General features: G+C 46.0%; 1 protein-coding gene across 1 annotated transcript in view; it reads left to right on the top strand.

Annotated features, from left to right (window-relative positions):
- The first annotated feature begins 15,772 nt into the window (after positions 1–15,772).
- The window catches only part of PLEKHM1 (pleckstrin homology and RUN domain containing M1), a 45,402-nt gene continuing 37,939 nt past the window's right edge, over positions 15,773–23,235 (top strand). The window contains exons 1-2 of the mRNA XM_032457424.1: positions 15,773–15,891; positions 21,703–21,790. Coding sequence (XP_032313315.1) covers positions 21,743–21,790 — 48 coding nt within the window. The 5' untranslated portion in view covers positions 15,773–15,891; positions 21,703–21,742. The remainder of the gene's footprint in view (positions 15,892–21,702; positions 21,791–23,235) is intronic.

Raw genomic sequence — 23,235 nt, 5'->3', positions numbered from 1 at the left:
AGGGCAGGGGCTTGGTAGAGTAGCCGTCTGTTGACAATCTGTCCCCACATCAGCCTGTCCTCATGGTGAGTGGGTTTTGTCAGCCAGGCCTTTGTCACCTCGTGGCAGAAAAATAGTCTCTGATACTTTCTTCTAGTGCTTTTATAATCTATCTAGAATTTGCTTTGTTTTTTAGTGTAGTTGAGGTAGGGGATCAAACTTCTTTCCCCTGCATGAAAATCGAATTGTTTCAAAATTTTCTACTGAATGGTTCATTCTTTCTTCACTAATCTAAAAATACTGTCTTTATCTGGACTCTGTTCTATTGATCCAGTTACCTTTTCCTATACCAGTACCGGCACCACACTGCCTAATTCCAGTTGCTCTGGAACATGTTTTATAAATGGTAGGGTAAGCTCCTGCTTTTTGATCATCTTTTTCATAGATTTCATAACTATTCTTGCACAATTTCTCCACCAAATGTCAAATAGCCAGGATTTGTTGAATATTTATCTTGGATTTATATAGGATTGCATTGAATTTGTGGGTTAATTTGAGGACAATTGATATCTTTACAACATTCTAGGAAGATGGTATCTCATGCTATATACATATTTTTTTATTTTAATGTCCTTCAGAAGAGTTTTAATGTTTTCATCACATAGGTCTTATACATTCTCGGTTAAGTTTATCCCTAGGTACTTTATGCAGTTTTATTGATATTTTAATGGGCTATTTCTTCTATTTCTTAGTTATTTGTGTTATAGAGGAAAGTTTTTGAGGCTTATATGTTGATCTCCTGATTTTGTATGTAGGATCTTCCTGAATTCTTATATTGCTTCCAGCCTAAAGGTTGTCCATCATTTCATACGCAAATATGCTTGTCTCTTCCTTTCCCATATTTTTCTTACTGCATTGATGAGGACCTCCTCAACAGTGATCAATAGTGGCCATAATGATAGGCATCCTACTGTTATTCTTGGCTTTAAAACCATGCTTAGGTTTCTGCTAGATACTTTTATTTTGTTTTCCTACTTCTAAGAATTTTTATTGGGAATTATCTATTGAATGTTACCTAAAACAATCAATAAAATGTATTGCCGGCTGCGCCCCAGATCCTAAGTTAGGTACTGTGAAAGAGTCAAAGGATTATTAAACAAGACAGCATTCCTTCTACAAAAAAAGTCATCATCTCACTGAGTAGATAAGACTTAAAATAAAAAGGAATGAATAAAGATTTAGAGATAGTCATTGTGATGAATTATTCTGATCATGTTTCTTCCAAAACAGCTTTATTCTCACAGAACAGCAGCAAAGGGCAGTAAAAAAAAGTGTAAGGTAAATACTACTCTGGTAATTTTTTTTAAAGTTTTTTTTTATTTTTTTGTTTTACTTTTGTGGGGGAGGTTATTAGGTTAATTTATTTTTAATGGAGGTACTGAGGATTGAACCCAGGACCTCGTGCATGCAAAGCAGCTCACTCTACCACTAAGCTATACCCTCCCCCTAGTCTGGTAATTTTTAAAGTAGGATTTTAGAACTAGAGGAGAACTTAGAGCTCATCTATTCAATCTCTTCAGTTTCCAGTGAAGAAAGCACAAGAGACAGGAAGAATGTTTATCGTAATGCTTCACCCAAATTTATTTACCAGCAAAACTAGCTCCCCAGCCAAAGCTGAGTTGGAATGGGACAGGCACAGATGCCTCTGCTTTTCCTAGTCCTTTAAGGAAAGAAGGGGGAGGGGGAGAGGTTTGGGTTGTTACCTGTTCCTGCTGGTGGTGGCCATCAGGCCAGACTGGGCCAGTAGCCTTCTTGGAAGTTCTGGGGTAGGGAAGGCCACATAGTTCTAGGGTTTGAGGACCAGCCTCACTCAAAGTTGTTGGAAGGTAGAATATATGAGTCCTTCCTAGAAAGTGTCAGGAAAACTTCCCTTGTCATCCTGCTGGTTTTCAGGCCCCCACACTCTATTCCCTTTATCCAAACCTCATAGAATTGTAACTGGGAGAAACTATAGATAGTCATTTGTTTATATTAAGGAAATGGAGAAAGAGAAAGGGAAAAGGCGCTGCCCCACAGCCATGCTGCTAGTGAGTATCAAAAAGAAGATGCTTCCTTTCCACTGAGGACTTTATTGATCACACTGTGCTTGGGCTGTGAGCTACATTTTATGTCACAAATCAGCACCACATACTATATGGACACCAAGAGTTTCTAAAACAAACTCTGATTTTGCATTCTGATTTTTTCCTATTCTATGTATATTCAAAAAAGAATGTTTTGTGTTTTAGTGCTGCTCATGGCCTTTCAACTGACTTCACAATTCACTTATGCATCGGTGACAGCCTGTGGTGTGAAAGCCAGTAAGTCAGATAACTGTGCTAGTTGGACTCAGGGATTTACTTAGTATGATTCAACTTACAGGTTAAAGCAGCTAGGAAAATAGGGGCTCCTCCCCACTGGCCCCCAGCAAGTGTTGCGTGTGAGACTGCGTCTGCAGAGGACTGGGGTGAACACTTCCAGAGAGTCACATGCTTCTGCCCAGCACGGCCGGCCGTGAAGGGTCTTCCCTGCACGAGGGCACTTGGCAGGGAGGAGCCATGTGCTGCTCAGCTCCCTCCAGCTCAGCCCAGCACCAAACCTCCCCACTTCCTGCCTCACCCAGCACAGGCCTGTGGCTGCATGATTTCAAGTGAGTATGTAATGACAGTGCCACCTCCATCAGCTGCAAGGTTCTTCCACTCCTGCAAAGAAAGTCATTAATCAGTCACATTTAGTAAGCCAGTGATGGTTGAGGAACGTTAGTGAGTAAAAGAAATTCTCAATGATCAATAACAACGACAACAACGAGGAGAATGATGGCAGCTGTTTGCTGAGCACCTGCTCTGGGCCAGGTGCAGTACAAGGCACTTGGGTCACACCATTAGGTCATGAGAACAAGAAAGTCCCCATGCCCGCTCAGACTCTGTAATGAGTGGGGGGGTTGATGTCAACAAGAGAGGTGGACACGAAGATGGAGCTGACAAGAAACCAAGGATAAAGATCCTCATGTTGCTGGGCTTCCCAGATTGTGGACCAGGATTCCAAGTAGCTCCAGGCTCCTATGTGGGGGTATTTCCATTATTTCAAAGTTGGTACATAGAGTGAGGCTTAGGTAATATTTTTTATGTCACACTACCTCAAATTTGCACGATTCTTTATTAGTCTCAAATGCTACCCTACCATATTTCTAAATAAAAATGCCCAAGAGTAAGGTTCTGCTTTGCCCAGCTTGACCCAGATTGGGCAGTGCTTTTGTCAGAATGCAGAGACTTCACCTGGCCAGCCTGTCTCTCCTTGGGTCAGGGACACACCCCTGGCTGTAGGAGTCAGCTGGTTCAGAAAACCATGGCTGCCTAGGGCTGCCTCTGTCCCCATCTTCCTGATGGGCAAACTAGCTTGGAGCCCGGCTCCTTACTGAGATCTGAGTGATAGAACAAGGGAGGGAGACACAAGGCCAACAGCTACTACGTGAAAATTCTCACTGATTCCAATGAAATCTATCAGACAATTTAGCCATTTTTAAAAGGCTAAATGAAATGAAATGAGGCAATGTATGAATAGGGTAAGAATGACACAGAAATGTTGCAGGGTTCAGAGGAGGGAAGGTTAGGAAGCTGGGGAGAGTCCATGAAAAAGGAGGGACTTGACCTGGGCCCGGGGTATATGCCAGACACTGTGCCTGGTGCTGGAGGAAGAGTTGGCTAGGACACAGCCCCTGTCCTCCAGGCACTCCTAAGACTGGGAGGAGGGACAAACCCCTGCAGATGTACATAGAAGACAGTGTGTTGACGTGACAATGGCAATGTACCAAGAAGTGGCTTGGCTCTTGGTTGGCTGGAAAGGAGTAAATGTGAGGGATGGCTTGGAGGAGGGGAAGAGGAAGAAAGCCACACGGAAGGACAGTACAGCGGCGAGAAGCGTGAAACCCCAGGTGTTCCCGAGCTCGAAGAACGAGGAGGGAAAGGCAGTGTGTGAGGCCACGTGGGGAGCAAGGCACCAGTCCCAAAGGGCCTGGTGAAAGCACATGGGCTTTACCAAACAGCACAGACTGCAATGTTTTAAGCAGAGAAGAGACATGATCAAGCTTGAGTTTTAGAGTACTTTGAAGGTGACTTGTAAGTAGAGGCCAAGAGATCAATTGGGGGGTAGGCTAGGAACTGGGAGAAAATGGGGCTCCAGACCAGAGGTTTTGATGCAGCTGAAGCACATGTATGGTGGGTACACATGAGTGAGAACTGGAAGGACAAGCACTTATGTTCAAAGAAGGAAAGGTTGGACTTTTGAGTTTTTTTAATGGTAGATTCTAGATGATAATAAGGTACAAGTGTAACCCGGGGATGCGTGGGTCAGTGAAGTATTAGGAATCCAGGAAGTGATGAGAAAGAGTTCGAACAGCCTTGGAGACTCACTTGTTTCCCCCTTTTCAGTGACCCAGCAGAAAACTCGCTGAGCAGGTACCTGCGGGGTCGGGGAAGACCAGGCTCCCCTTCTCCTGTCATCGCTTCTGTCTTTGGGCAGTTTCCATTACCAGTGGTACACGTGTTCCCTGCCTCCCTGTTCCTATAGTTGTGGGGCACTCCCAGTGGCTCCCTCCCTGAGGGAGTGCTAGCCATGGGACACACAGTCAGAAAATACAGCTCCCGTTCAAAAGGGCTGCCAGAGAAATGGCACCCATATAATTATGAAAAGGGAAATAAAGTTTCTCAAAATATGATCTGTAGACCTCTGTACTGAAATGTCCCTGGGGTGCTTATTTAAAAGAGTATTAAATGAATAAATAATAAGGCTAGTCCTGGACACCTCCCCTTTTCAAAAATAAACAAAGCCAGGCACTTCTTAAAGTGGTGAAGACAGATTTCAATCAATAATATACAGTAGCAATAATACAGGAAAAGGGTCCATCGTAAACTGAACTCAGCTGCACCTGAGGTGACCAGGTTTTTAAAGGGAGAATGAGGGGATAGGAAGGGGGAGGGGGGCTCCGTAGAGTGAGAGAGGTGAAGGATTGCAAAAGGCAGGAAGGGCGGGGCATTGGTCACGTGAAACCCATCTGTGTTGACTAATTGTCACTTATCAAAGTTAGGCTCCTACCCTCTCACAGAAGCTGAGAGACCAGGGCCCTCCCTTCAAGCGTTGGCTGGAACAAACAGCCAATTCTTCAGACATCCTTGAGTGTTTTTCAGGGAGCTGGGGTCATCCTAGGGATGTGTCCTTGAGCTGTTAGAAACTATGTTAGTGTTTGTTCAAGCCTTTATAGGCCAAGGTTGAATCCAGAAGTCTCAGAGGAACCTGGCTTGAATTTGGTCCAGGAGAGAGCCCGTCACTCTCCAAACCAATGTGCCTGCCCCTCCTGAGTCAACCTCCAAAGCAGATCCATGTTAACAAGCCCTGTTACGCTCACTAAACTACTGAGGTCTAGAAGGAGGGAGGGAAGTGGAGGGTGCAGAGGTTCCTGGCTTCTTCGGGGCTGGAGGTCAGCAGGGCTCTGAGGAGGGGAGAGGCTGGGCAGAGGGACGCAAGGATGACTGGAGGCAGACTGGACTCTCCTCTTGGACACTGGACTGCAGCCCCCCACCCATGGAGGTCAGGGCCTCTCACTCTTGGGGAGCACCAGGTCCGACCAGCTCTGGCTTCTGAGGCCCTGGTAGGAGTGAGATGTTGAGACCTGGCGGGCGGCAGTGGGGCACAAGCGTGGGGGCATGAGGGGAGCACACCCATTCAAGAAGAAGACACATCCTGAGGCCTGAAGCAGAAGTAGGAATAGTGGTTCAAGGTGAGGCTTTAGGTGTTGGAGGGTAATGTTGGAAAGAGTTTGGCGCCACACTGTGGAGTGTTTTGGATTGCAGGGCATCAGGAAATTAAGACTTCAATCTGTGAACGATATGAAGGTTTCGTGTGGGAGAGGATCACATGGAGAATGGTAGAGCCTGGCTCCCTGACACACGAGTCACCAAACTAGCTCTGGACTTACTTAATCAGATTCTTACATAGAGGTCAGTAAATTTCTTATTAGACCCAGTGTTGTGTAGGGTCTCTATTGCAGCAGCTGAACTTAGAACCTAATAAAAGAATAGGTACGCGTGTTGGTTAACTATTGCCACAAGAGTGCTATATAACAAACCCACCTCAGAACTCAGTGCGTTGGAGTAACGACTGTCACCAGTCTGCGGCATAGCTGGGACAGCTCTGCTTTAATGCCCTGCTGGCTAGATCTGCTCTGCACCTCACTGCTGGTCTGCAGATCAGCCAGCGTGGCTCTTTTCCATGTGTGTTCATTCTGGGGCCCAGGCTGAAGCGGCAGCAGCTACCCAAAGGAGGCATAAGAGAGCAAGGCAGAAACCCATCAGGCATCGTCCATCCTAGGCAAGGAGCTGGCACTCTCTCACTTCTGCCCATGGAATGGGCCAAAGCCCCCAGCCAGGGAACGAGACCGTACACTCTGCCCACAGTGAGACGCAGCAAAGGTGTGGATGCAGGGAGGTGAGTGCTCAGGGCCAAAAATTCTATCCCAGGATGTAACTGAGTTTTGATTTGGGATTTGTGTAGACAATTGTGATTTTTATTCAGCACTCATATGACCCTTTGGTAAGGTTATGCCTAGTTCTGTAGAAGAAATGAATGTTCTGCAGAATGCACAAATTCCACTCTCCCTGTTGTCATCATGAAAGATAGTGTCCATCATTGTGCAGACCCAAGCACTGTTCCCTATTAGGTCAGAAACCCTGACAACACAGGAATCACATGTCCTTCCTCCCTCCAATGTCTAGCAGCAAGCCCTGCCCAGTGGTGACTCAGGAATATTTCTGAGTGAAGTTTAGGCCATTTCTTCATTCTCCCCATATGATTCCTTGTACAGACCGAGCACCCAAAGGTCAGCATGTGCTGCTGTGCATTCACCCCATAAGCTGCCAAGGGGCTATGCCTTGTGGAGCTGGGATTTGTACCCGGGTCTGTCTGATGTTGAATCATGCATCCACTGCCTCCCATAGGAACCTCAGAGAAGAAAGGGCTACACGGGGTAAACATCAAAACAGGTTGGTGAGATGTGCTCTCTAGAGGCTATATGACAAAGGTTCTCATTGCCTGAAATATCCTGAAAGGAAGGCTGCCCAAAGGCACAAGCCTAGGAATCCACATGAACTTAAGGACAATTTTAAGAACAGGGAGATTCACCATCAGAACCTGCACGGCTTCACAAAGCCCCTTGGCCTCTCCATCATCTCTTTGTCCCTCTCATCAGAGCAAAAGCAAAACCAGCCTCAGATGCTCTCCATTAATTTTTGCCTTGCCCAGTGCATTTTGCAATCTAAAGGAGACCCACTTAAAGGGACCCATGATTAACCCTAAAGAATGCCACCCTCACCATTGAATTCCAGGCACAGGGCATGTGGGTGGAAATTGTATTTTAGGGCAGTGACTCGTGGTAAGTTGTTTCCCCCAGTCCCCAAAAGGGGCTATTGGATATCAAACTATCTCAGGCTCAGGCTGATAAAAGTGGAAGGATAAGGAACCCAGAATTGTTGCAAGATGTGTTGGTTATGATGGTATGATGTAAAAGATTTCAGAGCTTTTTATTAAAAGTGGTGATCCATGGCTCTCTGGGCTGAGTAAGGGATCACCTTAGTGGATTACAAGAGGATATTATGCAGCAGCTTTTAAAAATAAGGCAGACCAAACAGTCTATCTTCAAGATATGTGTGTTAAGTGAACAAAGCAAGATGTGGTACAATATGTAGAGTATGCCACTAGCCACACGTGGCTGTGTAAATCCAAATTTAAATTAATGCAAATTAAGTAAAGTTTAAAAGTCACTTCCAAGTTACACTAGCCACATTTCAAGTGCTCTGTAGGCATGTGTGTGACTGACAGTACTTTATTGGGCAGCACGGTAGACTTTTAAAAATTGAACTATGGTTGATTTACAATGTTGTGTTAGTTTCTGATGTACAGCAAAAAGTATATTTTTTTGTATTCTTTTCGTATTCTTTTCCATTATAGATTTTTACAAGATACTGACTATAGTTCCCTGTGGCATACAGCAGGACCTTGTTGTTTATTTTATATACAGTAATATGAATCCACAAATCCCAAACTCCTAATTTATTCCTCCCCCTCTTTCCCCTTTGATAACCATAAGTTTGTTTTCTGTGTCTGTGAGTCTGTTTCTGTTTTTGCAAATAAGTTTATTTGTGTCACATATAGATTCCATATATAAGTGATGTCATATGGTATTTGTGTTACTTCACATAGTGTGATAATCTCTAGGTCCATCTGTGTTGCTGCAAATGGCATTATTTCATTCTTTTTTATGGCTGAGTTATATACATACACACACACTCCACATCTTCTTTATCCATTCAACAGATAGACTGTTTTTACCATTATGGTTCTATTGAACGATGCTGGTACAGAATATTTCCGAAGGACATGCAAGAAGCTGAATGGTGGTTGCTTTCAGGGAAGGGGACTGGGAGGCTGCAGCACCATATTCCCTTTTGTACCTTTCGAATTTTATATCATATATTTGTATTAGGAAATTAAAAAATAAATTTAAAAAATAACTTTGGAGTTAAGTATTCCCACATAGGGTCAGTGGAATCACTAGGACAGTGATTCCCAGGAGATTACTTTGCAATCAGCCAAAAACAAAACCAAATCTTAAGCCCAAATTCTTCACAGGTTTTCACTGTTCCTTAATATTATTGTGGCAAGTAAAACACAATTCATTAAAGCAGCAGTGCTTTTACAGTAATTTTTGGTCCTTATGTACTTTTTCCCAATTAATATACACTAAAGGTATAAGTATTATCATGAGGAGGTCCAAAGACCATTCTGTTTTTGAGTATTGGCTAGGGATTCTTAACTGAGGATGTGCTCCAGTAAAGACAGAGTAAAGAGCAAGAAGAGAAGGAAGCCAGGAAAAGACCCAACCCAGGAAGCAGGGAGGGGCAGTTCCAGGACGGCAGCTGTGTGACAGGCCGAGGAGGTGACTAGCACACCCTGGAGCACAGAACCTGGAGGAGGGGACTCAGAGGGAAATGGGCACTAGCTGCTAAGCCCCAGAGCACTGGAGCACTGAGGATGCAGCGTGGCAGATAGTACAGAGAGAGACAGGAAACTGAGCACCTGGCTCTCAGAAGGGGATGCGAACGTAATCAGAGTCTATTATTAAGCTCTATGGGGAACGATATTTACACAGTCACAGTTCTGTAAAAACTACCAATTATCTGGAAATAGTGACGGAACTAAACCTCAAGAATGGACTGGGAGTAGGGGTGTAAAAGAACTAAGTCCTTGTCAATGTTAGTAGGAACTCAATAGACAGTGTTTAAAATGGATAAATCAAGAACTAGAAGTGCAAAGAGATGTGAAGAAGAGCACCAGAAAATTCAGATAAAACCTGCTCCCTAGAAGGAACCCAGCCCAGTGAGCTGGCTCAGAAAGGCGGGCAAGGAACCAGTCAGGGGCAAGGCACTGCGGTGGACCATTTTGTTTCACTTAATGCTATTTGAACTGTACACTATGCATATCATACAGTTTTTAGTTCATTATTTTGTGATTTCCCCTCCGGCTTTATTGAGGTATAATTGACAAATAATTTTAAAATGTAAATCCATTTTTTAAAAAAGAGTGAGAAGAACCAGTGTCCAGAAGCCAGGAGAACATGAGCTATTGCAGTGTCGAGAGGGACAGTTGCATTAATACTAGTTTGATGATTTCATTCAGTTGCCAAGTAAGGATGTATCTGGGTCCAAACAAGAAAAGATCTCACTCCATTGCTCAGAATAGCAGTGGAAGGCAGGAACTTGATGGCACTGGGAAGTGAGAAATAGTCAAACTGTAATAATAATAGCTAGTCAACATCCAGTGCTTACTATAGACCAGAAACTGTCCTAACGATATTATCTTACTTAATCTGATATTTTCCTGACTTTACAGATGAGGAACTGAGGCTCAGTGAGGTATTGGAACTTCCCTGCTGTCACACACTCTTACCCCTCTGCCTGAGGCTAAGGGGCCAGAGGATGTTGTGACTGACTTCTCTTTTCTGGACATTAGTAAAATCCAATTTAGCAGTTTCTATCTTCAATGCTCTCTCAAGGGGTCTGTGAAATACACTGACACTCTGGCAGTTGTCTTAGCCCGACATTTGCTAGGTTGCCCTGGGCCCCCACTGTGTTAGGGAAAGCCCAGGAAACAGTATGGAGTACAGCTGGGATTCAAATTTAAGCGTTTCTGGATCCAAAGCTCACTTGCTTGCACACTGAATGACTTCACTTCTCATTACCTCTCCAGTTAGAATCAGAAAGAGCTGTATGAGAATCCTGCTTCTACCATTTCTTAGTTGTGTGGACTTGGGCCCCCAAGTCACTGAACCTCTCTTATCTCTGTCCTGTGGGGTAATAAAGGGACTACCTTCCAGCTGGTTGGTAAGGATAAGTCACAATTCCAACCTGGCAAAGGGTGGTAGCTTCTATTTTCCACAAATGCCAAGCCCTTACCCCTCATCTCCTAGGTCAGGACAGAGTCTCTCATTTTATTATGCTTCAGATCCGTTGGTAGTGAGGGCACAGGACAGGTGGGTGGTCAAGCCCCAATTTTTGGACCCCATCTTAAAATGACTCTTTAGGGTAGGGGTGGGGTTTAGGAAACTGCTTGTTGGACCTGTCCCCAGGGAATCTGGATGCCTACGATTCTTGTATCTAGCTTCAAGTAACTTTGGATAGTGCTTGAAATCTAAGCTTTCAGACCAGTGGGATGTGAACCGCCTTTGCCAATGTTTTTGAGCCTTTCCTGCCCTGGCCTCCAACTGTGTATGTGCATCCTCCCTTTCCCTCCGGCCTTACCTGTCTTTATTTCCCCATTCATTCTGACCCCCTGCCCTTACTCTTCTCTTTTCTTACTTCCTAGCTTCCCTCCACCTCTTGGTGCATCCTCCCCGGAGCTCAGCCTGCATTGCTACCCACCAGCCATTTCTCTGCCAGTCCCTTCCTCTGTAGTGCCATTTCTTCCATTGACTGGGGAGGCTCAAATCAAAAGTCACTTCCTCCAGGATATCTTTTAAGATCTCTTTGAGCTCTCTAGAACTTTGCAGGTGCCTTTATTATTTTCAAATTGTGGTAATCTGAGATGATTTTTCTGGCTAGGGTCTTCCTGGTGGACTCATAGTTCACATATGAAATCTTTCAAGGAAATGTGCACCGTGTGTGTGCATTTCCCCTTCCTTCACTCTCCAACCCTCCCTCAACCCTCCACCTCTCCCCCACCCCCACCAGGATCCAAGACTTTATTTGGCTTCACAAAGGGGTGGAGAGCAAGATCAAGAGAGGAAGACAAGCCTGCAGGTTTTGCAGAGAGGCTGAGAGACCTGGGAAATAAGACGGGAAGATGGGGGCTCCTGAAAAAGTCAGACAAGTGATTACTCTGTGGGGTTCCCACAGCTTTTGCAGAGGGCCATTGCGCAAAAATCCATAACAACTGAGGGAAGTCACATGTTCCATTTATGGGGAGGGTATGCTTGTGCCAAGCCAGTGAGGCTCTTGCTGTGCCACTTATGACCAGAAACACTATACTTCTGCCAAAGTAACAGGATTTCCCTAGTAAGTCCCTTACTTTCCACCTTGTCTAAAATGACTTTAACACCAAGAGAATACTTTGCCTCTATGTCCTTATTTCTAATCTTCCTGCTCAACCATTAACCCTAGTGAAGGCACTCAGCACCCAGACTCACCTGGCCTAAAACCAAGGAGGGGTGGTTCTCACTCCTGGAGAATTACTGAAGGGGCAGACCACACACAATCTGGGGCCAGAGCCCTAGCAATCACTTTTATAAACGGAAACTGTTACTGATGTTCCCCAACGATTGGCTTCACCTCTTGCTGGGTGTGGAGCCAAAAACACAACCAAGCCAAAGATTGGGAGAAGGATTTATTACTTGAAGCAAGTAAGGAAAACACCCAGAATCTTTCCTGAAACAGTGTCTCCCCAACAGCAAAATTGGGCATGTTTTAAGCTAAGGGTACATGCATATTCATGAAGGGGCTTGAGCAGAGGAGAACTCAACATAGAATTGGGACAAAAGTTGACGGAGTCCAAGCTTTAGTTGATTGAAGTTAGGAGGGTTAGAAAATGTCAACCTCATCATTTCTTAATTTCTGACCAGTCTGGGGTCACGTAGCATGTGGTGACCATCCTCCAACTGGGTGGGGGCCTTAGGTCCTGAAGAATAACTCAAAGATAGAGATATAGATATAGATATATCCCTTAAGGAGAAACTAGGACTCTGTTTTATTGCTGAACTATGGTTTTTGGTTTTTTGTTTGTTTTTTACTGCTGCTCCTGTTCCTGCATTCCTTTGTTCCCTTAAGGTCATTAATTACTGAGACCTGTTCAAGGGCAAGCATCATGGCCAGACTTAGATCACAAAATGGCTTAGGCCTAAAACGGCTTCTCATGTCATTAAGCTGTATCTGGTTCTTTTCTTCCAGGAACCTCCTACCCCATCTGCTTATACTGGGGCCTCAACCTTCCCCAAGATATGAGGAACATCTTCCTTCCCTGGAGAGGTTGATGGAGCAGAGAATCCCCAGCCTAGGTCAGTGGAGCTTGCTCCCAAGAACTGGCCTATCCCCAACCAACACCACCGCCACCCAGCAGCCCTGTGGCCAACCCAAGTTCCTGCAGACTTGTATGTCCCAATAGTTCTCCTCCCCTGGCCCACACTCAGGCTGCAGGCTTCCAGGTGACCAAAGCCTGCATGTGAGAAGTGTCTCAAGCACAGCAGGACACCTGCTGCTGATTTTGACTTTTTGTCCTTAGACTGTTTGAAAGAGAAATGTCACTTCTCCCATGAAAAGCAAACAAGTACATGGCTATATGAGAGTAAGCGGATGCTTGAGTGTGTGCCGCCAGGGCTGATGGCGGTTACAGAATGCTCAGGGGACGTCAAGGTGTTCCCTTGGTATAAACTGCGGTCAAAACATGTATATTTTTCTTGAGAGCTGCCAGGTGGGAGGCTGGGCCTGGGCTCTGCCCTCCAGGAGACAAAAATAGGGTAGGCATTGGTCTCATTTTATCACAAGGGGGCAACCTTTGCTGAAGGAGACCAAGTGCTGACCCCAATGCGTTGCAGATAGTGTTAGAGGAGGCAGATAGCTAGATATGAGCAGAGAAAGGGGAAAACAGACCAAATGGCACAGAAATTGGGCAGAAAGTAGCATGGGCCAAATGCAGGAAACCATACATCACGTAAGCACCAGGGGTCACTGAGCAGAGAATGAAAAGCAGGAACCTCTGGGCTAAGTGGTCACACCTTTGGGGGTGATAAGTGGCCCGGAGGCCAACAAAGAAAGGTGGGAAAAGGCAGGAATTTCCAGTGTCTGAATGTAACTGAGACAGGAGGGAAGGGTACAGGGCACAGCCACTCAAGAAATGACAGCAATTAACACCAAAATGGTGGAAGATTCACCTCCTAGTTGGCCTTGAGGATTAAGAGGTTTGACTTCTAATAGACCTGGAGCTTCATTATATGCTCATGGTAACAGCATGATCAAATAACATGCCGGCAGGTGCCATGACAGCCCCCAAGGCTAACCGCAAAAGGCAAAAGAATGGGTGGTGGCCCAATCCCTGGGAATCCCAGCCCCTTCCCCAGGGCAGTTGGATTGATCCCACCTGTAGGCCTGTGAAGCTACTGAGGCCATAAAAAGTGACAACACCACACCTAGTGGTCCTTTGTGCTCTCTCCCTGCTTTGGAGATGACCCGCACTCTGTCTGTGGAGTGTGTACCTACTTTTACTTTAACCTGAGCACCCAATTCCCACACCTCTTTCTTGGCCTTTCTCTTACCTTTCAAAGTATCTCTCTAAATAAATCTACCTTCACTCAACTGTGGCTTGCTCTTCAATTCTTTCCTGCACGAAGCCAAGGACCCACACTTGGTGGGGCATGTCCCAGGAGCTCAACTGAAGCCTGGGACACAGCCCTTCTCATGCCCCACATCTGTTTTCCTGCATCATAACCGTTTGCCCATTATGCCCTCATTTCAATAAAATTAGCCTTGCAGGTTAGAAGTACCCATCATGCACCAACACCATGACACTTCTGATCCAGACTAAATAAGGACAAAAATCAGGATGAAACTGGATGAAGATCAGGGAATAGGACCCCAGACCCTTCCATCCCTGATGAATATTCCGCCCATTCATTTTTACAGTCTATGTAACCAACCTGCCAAAGAAACTCGGGGAAGCCGCTCACCTGAGCCTGCCGGCTCTCCCCTTGAGACTGTACTATCCATCCTGTAATAAATTCTCACTTTACTCTTTTACTACATCTTGTCTCTGAATTCTTTCTGGGACAAGAACCTGGAAAACCAGTTACATCCACCAGCAACATCTTTGGCTGGCCAGCCAGGAGATTTGGTAAGCCAATGCCTCTCACCTCCCTTGTGCTTGAAAGGCTCACCCTCTCCCTCTGCCTCCCCATCTCTCCCCTTCCCTCCACCCCCCTCCCTCCCTCCCTCATCCTTATCATCAGTCATCTCTTTCGGACCTACTGCCGCAAAAATGTGGCCAGGAGTTGAGCATGTAAATCCCTCTACAGCGCTTGCCACTAAAAAAGTCTCTCCTGCGAGGGTGAGAGAGACAATAGGTCTGCCTGCCCACCAGAAGACAATTCCCACGCCACGTTATCTTGGCTCATAGTTAAAAACATAGCACTGTACCCCCAAAAAAGACTACTTTTGGCCTTGGGAGACTGCCTCAGTCCCAAGCCAGAGGAGGTCTCCCTTTCACCCCACATTGTAAACCCCACTGTCTGGAACACCAAGGTCCCCGACAGAGCAACTATCGTCAGGCTACCATTAAAAATGAGACCACCTGAGACTATAGGTAAGCCTCTTCAACCAAAGGCCAAACTGAGAGCCGTAATTTAAAATTTTCCCAAACCTAGGGAGGATCCTCAAAAGTGTTTGTAAATAAGTTTCCAAAATGGGAGACTGCCAGTCTAACTAAAATAGCCACAACTGATATTCAGAGCCTGACAGAATTTTGCGAAAAAAAGACTTTTTCCCTAAGCTAAATAAAAATAAAAAACTGTTCTTGTTTTACAAATCTAGTCTTTACAAAGCAAAAAAAACCAAAAACAAAGACTTTCAAAAGTAAACAAAATAAGAACTCTTACGTAAACTTAAAATAACTATGTTTAAAAATGTCTCTCTAAAATTGTCTCTGGCAATTTTGGTAGTTGAAACTTAAAACTAAGTTAAATTTTAAAAACTCACTGTCATTTATAAAATATTAAAACATTCATTGCTATGCAGGTATAAATTTATCTACCTTTGCCTTAAAAAAAAACTAGAGTGTAAGTTTCCAATCCAAACAAAAAAACAAAAAAACCACTTATATGACAAACAGTTCACAATTGCTTGTGGGGTTTTTGTTTGTTTTTATCACCCACCAACAACAACAGCGCTGAGGCTAGGCCAGGGCAGGAACTCAGAAGCCAGAATTTCGTCTGACACACTCCCTGCGGGAAGCGGGCGTTAAGGACGCGTTTCACCCGCGGCCACGGCCTCGCCACTCCGCGCCAGGCTCCGGTGTCTCTCTGAGTCCCAATCCTCCCAGACGTTATATTCTCGGAGCTGGGAACCGTTGCACATCCCACAGCTCCGGCCCCGCCCCGCGGCTCCTCGCGGCCACGCGACTGGCTCCTCGGGCGGGGGCGGGGCCGGACACCGAGCTGACGTGATGGCGTCAGGCGCCGCGGCCGCCGCTTCCTGTTGTCAGTGGCCCGGAGGCCTCAGCGTCGGGTCCGAGGCTTAGGGGCTGCAGCGGCTGGGAGTGCCCCCGACCCCCTCCCCGCCCACTCTGGTGAGTTAGGGGTCGGGGTCAGGGCCACTGCAGGCAGCGGAGGGGCGGGAGGGCCGAGAGGCGAATGGGCGGGGGCACAGCAGCCCTCTCTGTGATCCCACAGAGACTTGCCTTGAGACTGCCCTGCTTCAGAGCCCTCACCCTTCCCAGCCCAAGCCCCGCGCCACACTCTGACCCTAGCCTTCAGCCTGCTTTGCTTGTCCCCTCCATTTCCCACCTGTGACCTGGCCCCAGCCCTACCCCCACCCCCTGACCACCAGTCTAGCGTAAATGCAGCCTCACCCTTGACCTCACTCTAGTTGAGTAACAACCACGACCTTGGCCACATCCCTCAGCCTCCCTTTAATACATCTCATCTTCACCATTCAGTCCCTTTGGCAATTCTAATGCTGCATACGAGCCTCCTCGAGCCCCACCATTCTGGTTTGCCCTTTTTAGGATCAGTTTTCTTACCTGAATCTCCCACACACCCCTGCTCTGCTCCCCAAGGTCTGCCCATCCTGGACACCCCACCTCTGTCCCACCCTCATTTAAGACCGACCACCAAAGGAGATGCCCTGTTAAGCTCATCCTTTTCTTTTTGATAACTCTGATCACAGCCCTTTCCTGAGTCTTAAATGTATCTTCTTGTGAGCCCGAGAGCCAGACTCAACCCCTAACTTCCTAGCCCACTATATACATCCTTTCCATCTTCAAGCATCTGAGGACACCTCCATGCCTAAGTGTTTGCTCAACTGCCCCCCCGACTCCTGGTGCCCCAGTTCCTATCACCCTCACCTAATCTTATTAAAAGTGATGTCTCTTGTCCTTTCACCTCTGCTGTCCCCACCTCAGCTCTACACCTCCACTCTGCACCCATTCTTACCTTGACCCCATTCAGTCTGAGAATTTAGTGCAGAATCCCCTGCCAACCCCACCAGCTGCCCCTCAACAGTCAAATTTAGGAGCTTGCTCAGAACCCAGCATTTAGAGACTGAGCAGCTTGATAGGTGCATGCAGGGCCTCAGGTGGTAAATAAGTGTGGAGAAGGAGTGATCCCTGCTTTGGGTTGGGGGCTTTTCCTGGGTATCTGGTCCCGTGTACCTGCCCCTGGGAATTATGTGTCTGGCATTCATATTAAATTACTTGTGCTGATTGCTGGAATGGTAGGTATCACCCAGATACCTGGAAGGTTCGGGTTGGCCACTCAATTAGCTCACTCAGCCTGGGGCAATGGAAGCCGTCACTACCTTTTGGCTGGTTTTCTGGCTGGGGAGAAACCTGAGTACCACTGTGTGGGATTGGCTGTGATCACAGAACCACGTCCATGTGTGTTGCCCTGGCACTTGTAAAGGACCCTCACCCAGTGCTCCTCTCAGCTAGAGCTGATAGCAGACTCCAACACAGAACACAGGGAATGTGATGGAAGCCAGAGATGATGGTACATGTTGTGAAGAGTATGGGTAAGAGGGTCCTGAGGAGGCCAAGGCGGATAAGCAGGCACAGAGGCTGTCAGATCACTTCCTCTTTTTGCAGGTGCTGGATCACTGAGTTTTGGCCATTTGGTTAGCCATGGGGAGCTGAATTATCTCATAGTGGCTGAGGCAGACGGACAGTCCTGCGGCACCCAAACCCCATGCTCAGCATTTATAATCTAGGCTTTTGGGGTACAAATTCTTTCTAAATTCTGATGACCCACCTTCAAAGTGTTGGCCATTTGGCAGCAGTTTTAAAGGGTCTCAAACAGGATCTGTTGTCTTTGCTTGCCATTTATATAGTCTGTTCCTTTGAAAACTGAATGCCCTTCCTCCTTCAGTATCCCCCCTCCACATTAAGGTGCAGGATATCTGAATGGTGTTCAGCCTCCTGGCGGTGTGGTTTAGAATTGGCGGTGCGCCAGTTGTTTCCCACCACTTAAGAGTTGTATACCTCAACTTTCCATGGTCTTTGAAATGGAGATAACCTGCCCTGAGCTTTATTTTTATTTCATTCATCTGTTCATTCAGCAAGTATTTTTTGAGCACCACTGTGTGCCTACGTTTTTCCAGGCACTAGAAATGGTGAATGAGTCAGGCAAAGTTCAGAGTTTGGTCCTTGCTAGAATCCTGAGGGACGTAGGACAAGAATATGGGGGAGATGGGTGTTATTGGATGGAAGGAAGGAGGGAGGAAAGAAAGATACCTAGTGTTCACTGACTTCACATTTCTGGGCTCAGTCACTAGCCCTTGGTTTGGGAATCACAGGCTAGACATTTCTCACCCTCCAGCTGATGTCCAGTTGCTTCAAAGGCCTCATTCGCGTACACTCACAGGACACTTGTCCAGAAATCCAACTTTCTTCAGGTGGAAGGAGGTGCTGGCTACTCACTCAGCACTCACATGTCTGAAAGATCAGCTGCCTTTCTGAATCAGAAGATAACTTTGTCATTCTTTTCCAAACATGACTCATTGATTGATAACAGCAGCTAGATGGCTTAAACGTCAGGCTATTTGTTCTGAACAGCCAGGTACAGAATTGGATTCAGGCTGTAGAGAGAAAGCTGTTGGGAATAGCTAACTCTCTAAGGAGAAGAGGTTGCTGTTTACTGATGGATGGAGTATTTCAGAAGCAGTGAAGCCAGGTCATCCATTTCGTCTTTTAATGTAAGTCTCATCCAAGCCATCTTTTCTTTCTTTCTGGGTCTCTGGAGGAAGTGAAATTGGATGTATATGGAAGGCCAGGAAGGTATAATGAAGAAAAACAAGCAGAACAATTCCTCCCTGTGTGTTGGAACATTTAAGAAAGGACAGCTGTGGAACTTGGGTACCATGGAAGGGACCTGGCCGCAGTTGGTTGGGACTATAGACCTGATGGGCAAGACGGTTTCTTGTGGATTTTAGCCTTATTTGATAAAATGGAGCTTCTGAGTGCTAAGTTAATTATTACTTAGTCTATAAGTAAATAATTTTGCCTGAAACTCTTAGAACCAAAGACCTGAGATGGTTTGATCTGGTGAAAGGCACAGGAATGTGGAAACCAGAGAATCCTGTCCCTTACATGGGGCTCTTTTCTGCTGAGCCTCAGTTTTCTCCTGTGTAAAAGAAGGATAATCATCCTTCTGTCACAAGATTGTTTTAAGAAGTAAATGAGATTAGAGAAGGGTGGAGAGCTGTGTCAGGATGAATCGATACTTAGGGAGTGAGGTAGACTTCTCATGGTTAGGAGTTGCCTAAAGGGCAGACAGAAGTCACCTTTTCTGCTAAATTTCACCAGTGATGTTTGAAGAACCCTTTGGTAATATTACTCCAGTTCTCTTCTTACTCTTTTTAGCCTAAATCACCTTGAAGCCACACCTCTTCTTGGTTTGGTTCTTGGTGTCAGTGAAGAGTGTTCTGAGGACCGGAAGTGAAACCAGTCCCATGGGATGGTAGATTGGGGGTCTGGGCCTCCCAGGAGAATGATGGGGTGCTGATGCAGGAGACCCAAAGTCCCATTCTGGTCCCACCACCAAGTTCTCGAATCCTAGGCTGTCAAATTCCTGCCCCGAGCTGGTTTCCTGCCTGCCCGAGGCACGATGGAGCAGACACGCACAGGTAGGGAGCTGAGGCTGCCTGCAAAGAAAAGTGTGCCCTGAGTTGTGGCCTGAATCCCAAAGCCTCAGTCCTATTGTATGAATTGTCAAGTGGCTGTTCTCCTTCTGGACTCCTCTTCACTCTCGTCAGTCATTTGGTGGCTTTTCCTACGCTTGGTTTTAGGCGACAGTTACTCATCTCTTGTCTCGCCCTCCTCTGACCTCTCAGCGTCAGCTTTCTTTGGGGTTTTAGCAGACCATTCCTGGGCTGGGGCACCCGCTTACGAATAAGCTTCCCTCCCTCCAGTGAATGTTATTTTCAGTTAATTAGTTAATGAGGCCTTAATGGGCCCAGGCTATCATTCAGATTGTTTTGGTGAAGGCATTCTAGGCCTGGGCTGTGGCTGGCTGAGGGAAGGGCAGTTTTGGAGCTTGAGGCTCTGTCTAGAAGGTCAGGCCTGAGGGAAAGCCTTTGGCTGCTGGAATTGCTGAAAGGGCCTGGAGCCCAGAGTCTTGGAGCCAGAGAGCCTGGACTTGACCTCCTGGGCTACACTAGGTAACCTGGAAGGAACCTAGTCTCCAGGCTCAGGCATTTTTTCAGGAGGGACTGTCTGCAGCACATACCCCTTTTCCTGTTCCCTGGGTGGCCAGAGTGTGGCGAAGGGCCCCTGAGAATCCCTGGTGTGTGGGAGGGGGAGCATGGTGAGAGTGAGGCAGTCAGACAGGGGCCAGTGTTCTATGGTCTGTCACACCCTGAGCAGAGCTGGCTCTGCAGGGGCCGCCTTCCTAACACTTCTCTCCTTCTGCATGTCCTTACTTGTTGAGGTTGGCTCTGAGTCCTGTTTACCCTTCACCAACTCCAGAAGCCAAGGATTGAATCAGAGCATCTTCCACTGTCTAGGGCCATGCTGCTTCTCCCATTTCCAAGCTTCATGCTCGCTATCCTCCTGTAAACCTTTCCCACCAGACTGACCTCAGTGTTCCACTGCACCCCCTCACCTGGACCCCCAGCTGAAGAACCCTCCTCCCAGGCCCCCCTGCCCTTTTGCCCCACCCCCACACCTTAGCCCTGGCTCACACCTGCCTCTTCCAGAAGAGCAGTGATCACACCTCTTCAGGAGTCTGGGGGTTTCCCTTGAGCTGGGGTTGGCGTTGTCCTGACCAGAGGTAGTGGTGTCTGCCACTTAGTAACCCTGGAATCTTGGGAATTTCCTTGACCTGGGTCAGCTTCTATTTCTTATCTGTCATCTGAGATAATTAAAATGCTCCTAGGGTGGTTAGAAGGAATGAATGAGGCAATATACATAAACTGTACAAAAATCCATTGAGCATGCCTTGATTTTGTTAACTTCTTTGGGCCATGAGTTTTTGAGAGCAAAGACAACAATAACCTTTTTCTTTCTTTTTTTCTTCTTTTGGTGTCCATTCATGCTTAGCTATGTGACTTACTAGAGATGTGTTTAGATGTGGGTGGGGCCAGGCCAGGCAGCAGTCCCCTCAGGCTCAGGCCAAAGTCCCCACCCCATCCTTCTTACCTTCAGCCACCCCCACGAGAGGGCCTGAGAGATTTACCTGTGTACTGACTTCAGCTACTTGTGCATACTCATTTAGGCAATAGCATTCTTTGCTTGTAGATTTGGGTGGCCACATCCACTAGGGTTATAGATATCCTTGGTAAATATCAGGCCCTGTGCTCGGTGTTTTCCACATTCATAACCTCCATTTGAGAGGCCTGGTGCATGCCCCAGTATGCTTAGCTGGTTAGTGGCAAATTGAGATTAGAACCCGTGTTGTTCTCCTTTAGACATATTCCTGTGCAGCTCAAACTAGACCCTCAGCCTAAAGGAGAAGCAGATGTGTGGCAAGAGAGCTCCTTCCTTTTGAAGCTGTTTCAGTTGTGCTTTTCCCCACTGAGCTGGCTGGCCCTGGGCTAGGACAGGAGTCAGGGGACAGTGGCAGGGCCCAGGCCCTGAATGTGAATGGTGAGCCCTGCATCAGCTTTTCATTCCCTGCTTTTCATGTCAGCCATTGGTGTGGAGTAAAGAGCCTTTTCTACCCACCCTTGGGGCAGACCCACCCATGTCACATAGGGACCCTCAGCTCATGAGATCAGAACCCTCAGACGTTTTTCCTTCCTTGTCTCCTTCCTTAAAATCTACTCTTGGTTTTCACTTTTGGGTTCAAAGTCCTTCCAGTTGCAGTTTGAGTAAGATGAAGGCTGGGGGTGGGGAGGAGATGGGCTGAGGCAGTGATCGTTCATGTGGTCCCATGTATCTCTTCAGGTGTCATGTGATTCTTCTGGGAGCTGCTGCTTGAGTGGAGATGCTCTCAGTCGTGGAGAATGGACTGGACCCCCGGGCTGCCATCCCGGTAGGTAACAAAGGAGGATCAAGGGTGGGGGAAGGGATGCTCAGGACAGCCATTCCTTTGGTTTTTCTCACTTTGAAATGAGTTGGCACTGTCCAGAAAGAGAAGACTTGAGAAAAAGTTATAGCAGAAGCAGGCTCTGAAGAGATCCTGCCCTTTCTAGATCATCTTATTGGTGATAAAATGAGGATTTATAAAAAAAAAATGGAGATTTAATATAGGTTACCCAAAGACCAAGAATTCCTCCAAAGAAGATATACAAATGACCAATAAGTACATGAAAAGATGCTCAACATCATAAGACATTAGACAAAGACAAATCAAAACCACAATGAGATACTTCTTCGTAACCACTAGAATGGCTATAATCAAAGTGGCAGACAATAATAAGTATTGGTGATGATGTGGAGAAACTGGAACCCTCATACATTGCTGGTGGGAATGTAGAATGGTGCAGCCATTGTGGAAAACATTTTGATAGTTCCTCAAAAAGTTAAACATAGGGTTGCGTATGATCCAGCAATTCCACTCCTAGGTATATACCCAAAAGAATTGAAAACATATGTCTACACAAAAACTTGTTCATGAATGTTCGTAACAGTGTTGTAGCCAAAAAGTGCAAACAACCCAAATATCTATTAATTGGTGAATGGATAAATAAAATGTATACCTATGCCATATTTGGCAATAAAAAGGAATAAAATACTGATATATGCTATAACATAGACAAACCTTGAAAACATGCTGAGTGAAAGAAGTTAGACACAGAAGGCTGCATGTTGTATGAAATGTCCAGAACAGGCAAATCCACAGAGACAGAAAGATTCATGGTTGCCAGGGGTTTGGGGAGAGGGGAATAGTGAATGACTGCTATGGGTACCGTGTTTCTTTGCAGGGCAGTGAAAATGTTCTAAAATTAGATAGAGGCAATGTTTGCACAGTTCTGTGAATATGCTGAAAACCATTGAGCTGTAAATTGTAAATGAGTGAATTTTATGCTGTGTAAATTATGTCTTATTAAAGCTGTTCTAAAAAAAGAACATTTAACTTGTCAAAGAACATTAACATTAATTGTGTTGGCTAAAATAAAAATGAAACACTGAAATATTTGTCCATAATCCTATACCTAATAATTTAAGCCAGTTTTTCTCAGCTCCCTCTAGGCCTTTCCACTTAGGTGATTCTGACATACTTGCTTATATTATAATAGAACTATCTTTACTCTGTATTTCCAAAGGACTTTATGTTTTTTAATAGTTTATTCACTTAGCAAACATTTATGGAGTACACGTGTCAGGAACCAGGCCTAGTGTTGAGGGCACGAGGATAAATTGAAAAAACTAGTCCTGCCCTCAAAGAGTAATCCCCCCAGTGCTGTAAATCATGAAGTATTCTTTCCATTTAACAGATGAAGCAATTGAGGTTCAGAGAGGTTAAGTGAAATGTCT

The sequence above is a fragment of the Camelus ferus genome, chromosome 16 (genome assembly GCF_009834535.1).
Source record: "Camelus ferus isolate YT-003-E chromosome 16, BCGSAC_Cfer_1.0, whole genome shotgun sequence".
NCBI classification, from domain to species: Eukaryota; Metazoa; Chordata; class Mammalia; order Artiodactyla; family Camelidae; genus Camelus; species Camelus ferus.
Note: the sequence above shows the minus strand (reverse complement) of the source record. Positions and strands in the feature narration are given on the sequence as shown.